Source organism: Ranitomeya variabilis, chromosome 4 (assembly GCF_051348905.1).
Source record: "Ranitomeya variabilis isolate aRanVar5 chromosome 4, aRanVar5.hap1, whole genome shotgun sequence".
NCBI lineage: Eukaryota > Metazoa > Chordata > Amphibia > Anura > Dendrobatidae > Ranitomeya > Ranitomeya variabilis.
Genome location: NC_135235.1, coordinates 262,878,847 through 262,893,793, shown reverse-complemented (window position 1 = coordinate 262,893,793; position 14,947 = coordinate 262,878,847). Strand labels below are relative to the sequence as shown.

Below are 14,947 nucleotides of genomic sequence, written 5' to 3'. Positions count from 1 at the left end.
TACCAGCTAGCATAGAGACATAATAAGCAAGCTGGACAAAAAACCAAACAACTGAAAATCAGCACTTAGCTTATCCTGAAAGATCTGGGAGCAGGTAGGCAGGAACCAAACAGAGCACATCTGAATACATTGATAGCCAGCAAGGGAATGAAAGAAAGGCCAGGTAAAATAGGAAACACCCAGCCTCTGATGGACAGGTGGAAACCAAAGGCCGCAACCCACCAAAGTCACCCAGTACCAGCAGTAACCACCAGAGGGAGCCCACAAACAGAATCCACAACAGCAGACAGCAAGCCAATCACTGCCATGCCCTTGTCTAAGATGGTGGGGACAGAGACCTATGTCATCATGCTGCCCACACTCTGCGTCCTCCTTCATTGGATGAAAAACGGCAGTAACAGCATCATACGAAACACGACTTTGGCGCTCTGATCGCCGACCGCATGGCCGATCCCACACTAGGATCGGTTCGGGTTTCATGAAACCCGACTTTGCCTAAAAGTAGGCGATTTATGAAAATGACCGATCCGTTTCGCTCAACGCTACTCTCAAGAGATGCTTTGTGTTTCTTAAAATGGGTACCTGCACGCGTCTCTGATTGAACTATTTTGCTATCAACATTTGATATGTTTGTGACAGTGAAAAAATTGATACTAAGACGCTGACAGTAAAAGATACTGAGGCTCATCACAGCAGACAGTTTCTCCAGACCTTAGTGGAAAAAGTTTTGCAAGATTATGAACTATAAAAAGAACAGGTTCTTGCTATTGTAACTGATAATGCTTCAAACATATTAAGTACAATGAAGCTGATGAATGAGAATAATGAAGGTGAGCAGCAGCTAGAAGAACATTTCACATTCAGTATGTTGGAGATGTAAGGCCACAGTCCTGTTCCCATAACAGAGGAGGAAACAGATAATACTACAGAAGAACAGCAAAATGATTCTTAACAATTAGATGATCTTGTTGAAGCTGCTTCACACCTCTTTCCTTTTCATCACAAGGGCTGTGTTGTGCACAGGCTGAAGCTGGCAATAAGAGATAGACTACAAGATGGACATGCTGGAACTCTGATTAGCAAAGTGAGGAAGTTGTTTATTGCTGCCAGAACCCCTAAAATTGATTCCATCTGGAAGAGACGTGTTGGAAAAGGGGCAATTGTGGATCAAGCCACTCGGTGGGGCAGCACCTATTTAATGATTGATCGACTGCTTGAGCTGAAACCCTTCCTTGTAGATATGGCCAACCCTCAGGTAACACTACATGAAGGTCAACAGACACAGGTGGCTGAATATAAAGGAATTGCTTCATCACCCATTTACAGTGACTAAAAAGTTACAAGCAGAGGATTTAACTCCTGGCATTTTTATAAAGGAGAGGAAGAACTTGTTATTTTGCCTGTCCCAAAGAGGAGGTTTAATTGCAGATGGCATTGCTGCTTCAATGAAATGGAGAGAGACACTGCTATTAAAAATGAAATTCTTCTGGAAGTTGTTTATGTGGACCCGAGTCATCATATATTGCTGGATGATCAACAGCTTACTAAAGGAAAAGAAGCTCTGATTGAGGTAGCAGTTAGGATGAGTAGGCTACAGGATGACAAAGAGCAAGAGGACTCGAGTCCTGCCAGTGCTGCTGCTGCCGTTTCTTCATCCTCATCAGATGAGGAGTTTGATTTTGAAAAGTATTTGGATGACATGGAGCAGGCAAAGTGTTGCCACAGGGAAAAAGATTCCACTCCCATAGAAAACCGATTGATCATATTTCAGCATAATTTTTCACTTGCTCTCAAAGAAGTAAAAGAGTATAATCGTTCATCAAAACTGACTGTGCACGAGGCAATTCCTTTATACCCTGAAATTGTTAGAGATGTTGCCCATGTTGTTACTGCTTTGCCACCAACCAAAGTTAGTGTAGAGAGGTTGTTCTCTAGCCTTAAAATAATTAGGTCAGATTTGAGGTCATCTATGAAGGAGGATCTGGTGGAGGCGATACTATTTCTCAGAACAAATTCGTGGACTGCACAAATGTTATTCAGAACGTTTTTGTTGAAAACTGTTTTTTCCACGTACTGCATAGTGTATAATAAATTGTAAACATGAAAAAGTTTTTTGTTCTAAAGTTGTATTCCAATAAATATATTTTATATTCTATCTACAAGGCTTGATTATTGTATCATAATAATGATTAAAAGCCTGATGTTACCATTTTACTACAGTAAATCTATCACTGAAACTTAAACATGAGCCACGTATGAGGGAGTCGGAGTAGGTGTCATGGAAATTGATGAGTCGGAGGTTTGACTTACTGACTCTACAGCCCTGTCTCCAACTTGAAGAGTTTGTTGCAAAAAGGTCAATGAATATCACAAGACATAAAAAAATAAATAAATGTTTAATCCACCTGTAGTTTACAGTAAAAGTTGTATATTTAGATATTCGTAACTGATATTGTGACCTTTTCATCTCAATGTATAAATATTTCAATATTTGAATTTTCTTTTCAGGTCATGTTCAAGGCGATATCTTGATTGACCTCAGTCCTGGTTCCATGGTTCATCATCTTTTTGCAGCTTGTGACTTTTTCAAGCACATCATAGTGCTGAAGATGAGAGACAGATGCATCATGGAGATGAAAAGATGGGTGGACTCACGTACAGGAGCGTTTGATTGGAACCATGCCACACAACTTCATGCTGACATAGAAGGAAGCAGGTTAAGCATTTGTCCAAAAATTGTGGGAATTCCACTGTCATTGTTTCTACAGTACAAATGATATGACTGTGTAATAATAATGAGCATACCATGGCACTAAATATCCTTAATTTCCCCAGCTGCTGATTGAATAGCCAATTCCACAGTTTGCAAAAAAGAAAATGTATTGCAATAGTAGTACACCAACTAGTGCTATGGGAATTTATGAAAAGGACCACTTGAGGTGATGTGTACACTCCCATTTATTTAGATTTATGTAAAATCTTTCATCCTTACATCATTATTGCACTTGCCCCAGATTTCCCTACAAATTTCGCCATGGTTCAATATGTTAAAAACTTTTGGTGTGGTGTGAAGTAAACGGCTTCTGTCATCAGGCATCATGAAGGAAGCCGTTTGCTTCTAAAATGAGTAGGAATTGATACATTCAGTTTTCCTTACAACAATCATGAAGTCGCGTGACACTGGGTTATTCAAGTTTACCTGCATACTGAATTCACTGGAGTCTTCAACTTACACAGGTGTGGATTTCAGCAAGCAGCTACAGCTTCTTAACCCCTTCATGACCTTGGGATTTTCCATTTTTCCGTGTTCGTTTTTCACTCCCCTCCTTCCCAGAGCCATAAGTTTTTTATTTTTCCGTCAATTTGGTCATGTAAGGGCTTATTTTTTGCGGGACGAATTGTACTTTTGAACGACATCATTGGTTTTAGCATGTTGTGTACTAGAAAATGGGAAAAAAATTCAATTTCCAAGTGCAGTGAAATTGCAAAAAAAGTGCAGTCCCACACTTGTTCTTTGGTTGGCTTTTTTGCTAGGTTCACTAAATGCTAAAACTGGCCAGCGATTATGATTCTCCAGGTCAGTACGAGTTCATAGACACCTAACATGACTAGGTTATTTTTTACCTAAGTGGTGAAAAAAAATTCCAAAATTTGCAAAAAAAAAAAAATTGCGCCATTTTCCAATACTCGTAGCGTCTCCATTTTTCATGATCTGGGGTCGGTTGGGGCTTATTTTTTGCGTGCCAAGCTGACATTTTTAATGATAGCATTTTGGTGCAGATACGTTCTTTTGATCGCCTGTTATTGCATTTTAATGCAATGTCGCGGCGACCAAAAAAACGTAATTCTGGCGTTACAAATTTTTTTCTCACTACGCCATTTAGCGATCAGGTTAATGCTTTTTTTATTGATAGATCGGGTGATTCTGAAAGCGGCGATACCAAATATGTGTAGGTTTGATTTTTTTTTATTGATTTATTTTGATTGGGGCGAAAGGGGGTGATTTAAACTTTTATTTATTTATTTTTTTTCACTTTTTTTTTACTTTTTTTTTACTTTTGCCATACTTCAATAGCCTCCATGGGAGGCTAGAAGCAGGCACAACGCGATCGCCTCTACTTCATAGCAGCGATCTGCTGTTCGCTGCTATGTAGCAGAAAATCAGGTGTGCCGTGAGCGCCGACCACAGGGTGGCGCTCACAGCTGCCGGGGATCAGTAACCATAGAGGTCTCAAGGACCTCTATGGTTACTCTATTCTGAAGCATCGCCGACCTCCGATCATGTGACGGGACGAGATCTGAATCTGAGCATGCGCCGCCCCCAGCGGCCATTTTCCTGGAGGCCACCGCATCGCAGCAATGGAGCTGCCAGTGCCTCCGGGCCTTGAGGAGATGCCGGAGGAGCCCCGACGCTGCAAGGAGATGCACCGCCCCACAGCACAGAGCCCCCACGGCATGAAGAGGAGCTGCCGCTACCAGCACAGAAACCCTATGCTACCGCAATGAGGAGCCGCCGCTCCCCAGCACAGAGACCCCCATGCTGCCGCAATGAGGTAACAGGGGGCTACTCCACTCACACTTTCCTGTGAGATGCCCCCTCTCTTCGTCATCGGGACCACTCCCCCCTACACACCATATGCACATTTGTCTGTACCCGGCGTATAAGACGACCCCCGACTTTTAAGAAGATTTTGAGGGGTTAAAAAGTTGTCTTATACGCCGGAAAATACGGTACCTATATTAGCAGACGTGGGAATAATAAGTCTTTGCTTAAAGACATTTCAGGGCGGCAATTGACATTGCCAAACAACAATTAAGCCCACATGTAATTAGCAATACTTAGTCCTTCATCGAATGGAGTTTATTTGGATGTTTCACCCTCAGTTCCATGTGTAGGAAACTTGTGCGAGCCACAGCTAAAGTTTTTTACATATTGAACCATAGCAAATTTTTAATGGGAAATCTGGAGCAAGTGCAATACATGTAAGGATAACATTTTTGCATAAGTCTAAATATACTGGAGTGTATACATCACCTTAAGTGGTCCTTTTCATCATTTTCCATAGTGCTAGTTGGCGCACTGCACTATTCTTATAACAAATGCTATGACTGCGGTCTTAGTGTAATTTTGTGTATCTTTTGTCTACCTTATTTTACAATCGCAACCAGGCTGCCCTGTCATGTACTGGTTATTGGGACTGCTGGGTGCCAGGATTCTTCTGCTGCCCTGGATAGATCCCAAGCATTGTCTGGTGCTGTGGTCTCCCATTCTGGTCTCGCCATTGGGATTGCTTCTCAGCACAGACATCGGTCCCAGCGCCTTGCTTAGGCTGGGTATATACCTCTGGTTATTGCTGGCAATTCAGCTAAGTCTATTGTAACTAGGGATAGTCAGGTGCAGCCTTCCGCTCTGGAGTCTAAGTCCAGAAATCACCTTACAGAGCATGTCCGTGGTGTGGCATCTTTTCATTGGTGCCCAGATATTATCTGCTCTGGTGATGTGGCAGCTCTGGATTGGCCTGAGTGCGATGACACGGCCGACTGGGCGTGAGTGTTTGGGGTGCAGCCTAGGGTTTAAAAGGCTCTCAGCGGCACACACGGATGCGCTAGTATTACTCTTGTTCATTGGGTGTGGTGTACCCTTGGCTTAGCGTCTGTCTTCTTCACGTGGTTGAGTTGCAGAGCAAGTTCAACCTTTTTGCTGTACGTTTCTTCCTCAGAGAGTGTTTACGCAAGCAGGTAGGGTTAGGACTGGTAACTCCCCTTGACTTAGCGTCTGTCTCCTTCACATGTGCAGTTAGCACGGTCGACTTGCAGAGCAAGTCCAACGCTCAGGCTATACTTCTCTGGGACAGCATCAGGGTCTTGCACCTAGCATCATATGAGTTATTTTCCTGAGCTAAGCATATTTTCCCTGTGACGTTTAACAGGGTTTAGTACCTGATTTACTTTTAGCAGTAAAACTCTGTAAAGTAACTGAGCTGAGTACTTTTGGTCCTGTTCAAACAGTGTGGTGTTTAACACTGTGTGTTCAAGGTGTTTTACTCTCCGTTTAGTTCCGACATTGCTCACTAGCAGCAGTTTTACATCTCTGCACGCTGGACCCTGGGTTGAGATTGCACTTTATTATTTATTTTATTTAGTACAATCCACCAACCCTAACACTGGCATTCTGCAGTGAGGGTGGTATATCACCAGTCCCAGACCGGGAATATATATATAAACCTCCGATCTGTCACTACCATGCTCGGATAACAGCTAGAAGAGTATGTCCCAATAATTTAAAACATAACCTTTACTTAGATATTAAAATAAAACAAACAATGTACAACAAACTAATAAAGTGCTCACGCCGAAAACTGTGCTCGAGATAAAAAACTGGTTTGGTCTCACCAATTGTGGACGAATGATCCCCACATGGATAAATAGGGTATTCCTAGGGAGGGTCCAAACTGTAGGGTGATAGAAGGGGACAGGGACCTGTCTCTAATCCCCTGTCGTGCCCCAGCAAAAACTCCTGTCCTTACAAGGACAGGCCCAAGTATGCCCTACTATGGACACCCCCACCAAATATGATGTAGTTAACGCCTCCCTACGCGTTTCTTCACCAATAATGGAGATTCATCAGGGGAGTCATTTTCGTGGCCAAACAGGCCTAGACGTCAATTCAGAGGTCCATGAATCAAGTCCACTTAAGCATCCAAACACATGAGGTATACGCAGTGGCTGTATATCATCCTAGCGGTAGGCAGTCTCATGTGGCAATCCACCCTGGTAAGTGAGTCAGCTGACTCACTTACCAGGGTGGATTGCCATATGAGACTGCCTACCGCTAGGATGATATACAGCCACTGCGTATACCTCATGTGTTTGGATGCTTAAGTGGACTTGATTCATGGACCTCTGAATTGACGTCTAGGCCTGTTTGGCCACGAAAAAGACTCCCCTGATGAATCTCCATTATTGGTGAAGAAACGCGTAGGGAGGCGTTAACTACATCATATTTGGTGGGGGGTGTCCATAGTAGGGCATACTTGGGCCTGTCCTTGTAAGGACAGGAGTTTTTGCTGGGGCACGACAGGGGATTAGAGACAGGTCCCTGTCCCCTTCTATCACCCTACAGTTTGGACCCTCCCTAGGATTACCCTATTTATCCATGTGTGGGATCCTTCGTCCACAATTGGTGAGACCAAACCAGTTTTTTATCTCGAGCACAGTTTTCGGCGTGAGCACTTTATTAGTTTGTTGTACATTGTTTGTTTTATTTTAATATCTAAGTAAAGGTTATGTTTTAAATTATTGGGACATACTCTTCTAGCTGTTATCCGTCATAATCCCCAAGAGTTAGCAACGGCTTGGTTTATCTAGGCCATAGCTTATCACATCACTACCATGCTCCCCCAATAACACCAGAATGGCATGCTGCCACCAATTCCTGGTTAGATATTAGCCCGGTCCGTTATCAAGCTTATATCGGGTCAGAAACCAACCCCAGGTAGCGTGAAAGTACTAGCCAGACTCCTGGACGTGGGAAATCAGGTTTTGAGATAAAAGAGCAGCCCAAAATATTTGATATTTTAATTGCCAAAAGGTGCACTAGATACTACAAATATATGCAGAATAATATACAGATATTACAGCCAGATCAAAAACAAAAAATCCACTAAATATCAAAAAGGCCCATAAATTTCGGGCAACACTTCTTTGAATACTCACTGACAAAACCTTATTTCTTGAGCACCATAATCATTAGATAGGGCTCAAGAAATCTTTAAGAAGCGATCACAATCCATTATTTATTTTAAAATTATATTAGTTTATATTAATTTATCAATATAAAGTATTACAAACAGATTTTTCAAAATAGGTCACTGGAAAAACAGAGGTCCACAGATGGCATAAAATTTAGCAGATTAATTTACTCAAACTTGTTAAAAATGGCAGATGGAAAATGTAGCAAAAATTTGGTTGGAGATAAAGTGCTCAGTGCTTATCAGTCCATTTCATGAAATATCAGAATTTACCACTGAATAGTGCTATAATATCTACAACATCAATTTAAAATTATGGAAAATCTAGATTGTCATTATTTATTTACTGCCAGAATAAAGTGCTTAGTGCATATCAGTGCTTTTCAAGGACAGGATCATTACCAAATAGCAACAAAGTACTATTTTAGATTGTTTCTTTGTTCAAAATATTAGACACGCCCCCCGAAGAAGCAGGGCGGCGAAACGCGTGCATCAGGGCGTGAGGTCCGGGACGTTGACAGTGGCACATGTATCGGACAAATAAGGCTGGAGTCACACTTGGCGTAAGACAATACGCCACGTATTATACGTCCGTACTACGGCCGTAATACGGAGAAATGTTCCCAAAATATTGATCCGTAGTCAGGGTGTTTCAGCGTATTTTGCGCATGGCATCCTCCGTATGTAATCCGTATGGCATCCGTACTGCGAGATTTTCGCGCAGGCTTGCAAAACCGACATCTAATGGATTTATGTGCTCAAATGTTAGGGAAAACATATATACAGTATATATATATATATATATATATATATATGTCATTGAGACACATATATATATATTCTGTATTTAGATTTCATTCAGCGCGATATCTGTGAAAAGTCGGTAATTCAATTGCCGGCTTTTCATTTCTCCTGCACAAACCCGACAGGATATGAGACATGGTTTACATACAGTAAACCATCTCATATCCCCTTTTTTTTGCATATTCCACACTACTAATGTTAGTAGTGTGTATGTGCAAAATTTCAGCGCTGTAGCTGCTAAAATAAAGGGTTAAATGGCGGAAAAAATTGGCGTGGGCTCCCGCGCAATTTTCTCCGCCAGAGTGGTAAAGCCAGTGACTGAGGGCAGATATTAATAGCCAGGAGAGGGTCCATGGTTATTGGCCCCCCCTGGCTACAAACATCTGCCCCCAGCCACCCCAGAAAAGGCACATCTGGAAGATGCGCCTGTTCTGGCACTTGGCCACTCTCTTCCCACTCCCGTGTAGCGGTGGGATATGGGGTAATGAAGGGTTAATGCCACTTTGCTATTGTAAGGTGACATTAAGCCAGATTAATAATGGAGAGGCGTCAATTATGTCACCTATCCATTATTAATCCAATTGTTTGTAAGGGTTAAAAAACACACACACATGATTTAAAAGTATTTTAATGAAATAAACACAGCGGTTGTTTTAATAATTTATTGCTCTCTCAATCCATTTCCAGGCCCTCACTTGGCAAAATAATAAACCCACAAGATACATACCTTCTGGTGAACCGTCACGTCCCACGAAGTAATCCATCTGAAGGGGTTAATTAATATTACAGGCACGAGCTGCGATAAACCACTCGCTCGTGTCTCCGTGTCCCCCGGGTGCTGAAAGGAAAGCTGGATCTGTACTTACATTGAGTCGCGGTGAGGCGCCCTCTGGTGGATGTTCTCATGAACTGCAACCTGGGAACTTTTTCCCATGCTCCAGGTCATATGAGGACATCCACCAGGGGGCGCATCACCGCGACTGAAGGAAATGTAGGTCAATGACCTACATTTCATTCATTCGCCGGGGGATTACAGACACGAGCGAGTGGTTTATCGCAGCTCGTGCCTGTAATATTAGTTAACCCCTTCAGATGGATTACATCGTGGGACGTGATCTGACATCAGAAGGTATGTATCTTGTGCGTTTATTATTTTGCCAAGCGAGGGCCTGGAAATGGATTGAGAGAGCAATAAATTATTACAACAACCGCTGTGTTTATTTCATTAAAATACTTTTAAATCATGTGTGTGTGTTTTTTAACCCTTTCAAACAATTGGATTAATAATGGATAGGTGTCATAATTGACGCCTCTCCATTATTAATCTGGCTTAATGTCACCTTACAATAGCAAGGTGGCATTAACCCTTCATTACCCCATATCCCACCGCTACAGGGAGTGGGAAGAGAGTGGCCAAGTGCCAGAATAGGCGCATCTTCCAGATGTGCCTTTTCTGGGGTGGCTGGGGGCAGATGTTTTTAGCCACGGGGGGGCCAATAACCATGGACCCTCTCCTGGCTATTAATATCTGCCCTCAGTCACTGGCTTTACCACTCTGGCGGAGAAAATTGCGCGGGAGCCCACGCCAATTTTGTCCGCCATTTAACCCTTTATTTTAGCAGCTACAGCGCTGAAATTTTGCACATACACACTACTAACATTAGTAGTGTGGAATATGCAAAAAAAAAGGGGATATGAGATGGTTTACTGTATGTAAACCATGTCTCATATCCTGTCGGGTTTGTGCAGGAGAAATGAAAAGCCGGCAATTGAATTACCGACTTTTCAATAACACCGCTGCGTATTTCTCGCAAGTCACACTGCTGGTCCATGTGGAATCCGTATTTTTCTCGCCCCCATAGTCTTTCATTGGCGATTTTTTTGCGCAATACGCTGACAAACGCAGCATGCTGCGATTTTGTACGGCCGTAGAAAGCCGTATAATACTGAACCGTAATATACGGCTAATAGGAGCAGCCCCATTGAGAATAATTGTGCCTTATGTTATGCGAGTTTTACGGACGTAGTTTCTGCGCTCTTACGTCCGTAAAACTCGCATGTGTGACCCCGGCCTAAGACATTCAGGTAACAAATTGATTATAAATTCAAAACATATTTTCTTTCCCTGCATGTCGGGACGCACAAGTTAGGACTGTTGTGTATGGAGACAGCTGTATACCCTTTAGGGAACTAGATACTATAAACCATATACAGTCTCTAATATTTTGAATATAGAAACAATCTAAAATAGTACTTTGTTGCTATTTGGTAATGATCTTGTCCTTTCCATGTGCCTCTTTATGGCAGCAAATAAATAATGAAAATATAGATTTTTTGTAAACTTTAGATTGACGTGGCAGATGTTATAGCACCATCTAGTGCAAATTTTGATATTTCATGAAAAGCACTGAAATGCACTAAGCACTTTATCCTGGCAGTAAATAAATAATGAAAATTTAGATTTTCCATAATTTTAAATTAATGTGGTAGATATTATAGCACTATTCAGTGGTAAATTCTGATATTTCATGAAATGGACTGATAAGTACTGAGCATTTTATCTCCAACCAAATTTTTGCTACATTTTCTATCTGCTATTTTTAACAAGTTTGAGTAAATTAATCTGCTAAATTTTATGCCATCTGTGGACCTCTGTTTTTCCAGTGACCTTTTTTTGAAAAATCTGTTTGTAATACTTTATGTGATAAATTAATAAAAACTAATATAGTTTTAAAATAAATAATGGGCTGTGATCACTTCTTAAAGAGTTCTTGAGCCCTATCTAATGATTATGGTGCTCAAGAAATAAAGTTTTGTCAGATATTACAGCCAGAAGTACAGATAAAGGTAGGGTACAGGTTGGGGATAGCGGTTAGCTGTGTGTCACATTACCGTTTCTTCTAACTTGTAAATGGAGGAAAGGTCTCGTATCCACAGGTACCTTCTTAGTTTCTGGTCCGTCTCCACGCATGACGTGATGTGGCTTCTATGGCATAATAATGACAAAGACAAAAGGTGCGCAGCTAGCTTTTAACCCCTAGCTCGCCCCCTCCCATATTTACCACCGCCCTTCTGAGTTGTACTGAATTGTCCTCGCTTGACCTCCTAGCTGAAATAATTCCCAATATCAAGGATGGGTCATAACTTCCAAGAGGGGTCCAAGCGGGACGACTGACATCTCAATGGGTTCATTGGTTCTGGACCGATACGGAGAGTCCAAACTTAGGTTGACAAAGAGGTTCTGGAGGGCCAGTCTCAATAGCTTGGTATCTGGGACAGCTAGAGAAATATGAGATGCAGGGGTGTGTGCGGAGGGCTCCCAGGGTTCTGGTGGCACATGGGACTTAACCCTGAGATGCACGGTACTCTAATAACTCATCTCTAAATGTCGGTGACGCTCGGTCTACAGTTTCCATTGATAGATAATTGATGCTGGCTGCCTTGCACAAAAGACCACAGGGGGTCTCAGCTCTGCTCCTCCTTGCCTTCATTAAAGGTACCGTTACACTAAACGACTTACCAATGATCACGACCAGCGATACGACCTGGCTGTGATTGTTGGTAAGTCGTTGTGTGGTCGCTGGGGAGCTGTCACACAGACAGCTCTCTCCAGTGACAAACGATCAGGGGAACGACTTCGGCATCATTGAAACTGTCTTCAACGATGCCGAAGTCCCCGGGTAACCAGGGTAAACATCGGGTTACTAAGTGCAGGGCCGTGCTTAGTAACCCGATATTTACCCTGGTTACCATTGTAAAAGTTAAAAAAAAAACACTACATACTCACATTCTGAGGTCTGTCACATCCCCCGCCGTCAGCTTCCTGCACTGACTTTGTCAGCGCCAGCCGTAAAGTAGAGCACAGCGGTGACGTCATCGCTGTGCTCTGCTTTACGGCCGGTGCTGACAGTCAGTGCGGGAAGCTGACGGCGGGGGATGTGACAGACCTCGGAATGTGAGTATGTACTGTTTTTTTTTTAAACTTTTACAATGGTAACCAGGGTAAATATCGGGTTACTAAGCGCGGCCCTGCGCTTAGTAATCCGATGTTTACCCTGGTTACAAGTGAACACATCGCTGGATCGGCGTCACACACGCCAATCCACCGATGACAGCGGGTGATCAGCGACCAAATAAAGGTCCTGATTAGGGTTGAGCGACCTTAGCTTTTTTAGGATCGAGGTGGGTTTTGTGAAACCCGACCTTCTCGGATGTCGGATCGTATGGAATCGGCCGATTCTACTGTAAAGTCGGGTTCCGGACCCGGAACACGAAACCCAATGTATGTCAATGAAATTATTTTTTTTATTCTCTCTCTCTCTCTCTCTCTCTCTCTCTCTCTCTCTCTCTCTCTCTCTCTCTCTCTCTCTCTCTCTCCTCCGTGCAAGGCATATGTTATTTTTTGACTCCGGAAATTACTACGTCCGAAAACGTAACATAGCACTATGATGCCGCAGGAGCCGGAACCTATGTCATCACGCTGCCCACAATTAATTGGCTCAAAAAAATGGCGGGGAAGGCGTCATTCGAAACGCGACTTTGGCGCCAAGTTCGCGTTCCACGTGGCCGACCCACACTGGGATCGGATCGGGTTTCATGAGACGCCGACTTTGCCAAAAGTCGGCGACTTATGAAAATGAACGACCCGTTTCGCTCAACCCTAGTCCTGATCATTCCCTACGACCAACGATCTCCCAGCAGGGGCCTGATCGTTGGTCGCTGTCACACATAACGAGATCGTTAGCGGGATCGTTGCTACGTCACCAAAAATCGTGACGTTGCAACGATATTGTTAACGAAATCGTTATGTGTGAAGGTACACTAACACATGGCCTCTAATTCTCTGGCCAAATCGCAAAGTTATGTCCTTCTGGAAATTGGGTACTTGTCCCAAGGGTGGGGGCCACACCCCTGCTGTGCAAGGGAGATCTCTGGATAATCTATGGGGCCAGAATTAATAAATCCAAAATATCCAAAATGGAATATCCCACATCCTTCACAGACCATTTAATGGTATACTTTTTTTGCAGTGGCTCTCTGTACAGGAAAACGCTATTTGCTGCACTTTTCTATTTTGTAAACATTTTTGCCAGCATATAATACATTAACAGAGAACGATAAGACACTATATATGGCCTCATATAGGTGAATGGAGTCCTGCAGATTTAAGCATTTGAAGGGAAGGAAACAATTATATTCAAGCAATATATAATAGTCATGGAGGATTCAAGTATTTCCTCAACTGGAAGTCAATGATCCAGTGCTAACCACTGAGCTATAAATCCGTCTTATTCAGTATTGACTGGGGGACCATAATTTTCACAATTTTTCTCATTTATTTCAGTGATCAGTTCCAGGACAAAGAAGGAAAAGTGCGATCAGCCCTTCAACATATTGTGAAATGTGACCTTGAGAAAGAAAATATTATGGATCCGATCGTCTTACCACCAGCAAATTGTATCATCAGTGCTTGGCTTCTGGATATGATCTGCAAAGATAAAGATGATTACATTAGATATCTCAGGAAGTTCTTAAAGTTGCTGAAACCTGGAGGACACATCATAATGTTCGGTAGCTTAGAGATGACATTTTACACAATTGGAAAACATAAGTTCCATTGTTTCAATTATGATGAGGATTTTGCCAGGAAAGCTCTAGTTGGAGAAGGTTTAATCATTGACCGCTGTGAGGTTAAAAAGAGAACAGTTATGAATGACCACAATGATTATAAGGGCATGTTATTCATTGCAGCTCACAAAGAGATGTAGGTCTATGACACGAGATGAGTTGCCATGTCAAATGTTTTATGTAGAGCTTAAATCCTATAAAAATCCTTAATTTGAGTCTAGTGCATGATTCAAATGTATAAAAATATAATTGTTCTTTATTTATTATAAAATGCATTGTGCACAATGTGTCCCTGGGGGAAATACTGAAGAATATCCATTCACACTCATGTCTTCCACCATGGAGTTGGATCTTGATTACTATAAATGCACACAATAAAGTCATTATAAGAAGACAGGTGTCCGATTTTCCTACTTGTGTCCTTTACTAAGACAAAACTTTACACACTTACTTCCTCTAAGTTTTGAGAAAAAATATTTATGAGCAAGCAGAAGCAAAAATCAAATCAGATCAAATTGATTTTTGACAGATATCTGCTTTTAATCAGCATCTTGTTCCAATTAACTTTTATATAAATATTTCCTTTTTACCCTGAAAACCTACTGGATCATGAATTTGAAAATTAGAGACCTCCAAGGTATAAGTTCTAAAAGGGATGTGATGTTCATCAATAATAACCATTCCTATTTTATTTAATGGCCTTCAGCTTAATCCCAGGCCATGGTGACTTGATGGATGAATGCTCTGTGGTGAGATGGATCTTG

General features: G+C 42.2%; 1 protein-coding gene across 1 annotated transcript in view; it reads left to right on the top strand.

The window, feature by feature from the left end:
• The window catches only part of LOC143764292 (indolethylamine N-methyltransferase-like), a 99,548-nt gene extending 84,971 nt beyond the window's left edge, over positions 1-14,577 (top strand). Inside the window, exons 2-3 of the mRNA XM_077249723.1 lie at positions 2,509-2,716; positions 13,900-14,577. Of these exons, the coding sequence (XP_077105838.1) occupies positions 2,509-2,716; positions 13,900-14,323 (632 nt within the window). The 3' untranslated portion in view covers positions 14,324-14,577. The remainder of the gene's footprint in view (positions 1-2,508; positions 2,717-13,899) is intronic.
• The last annotated feature ends 370 nt before the right edge of the window (positions 14,578-14,947 follow it).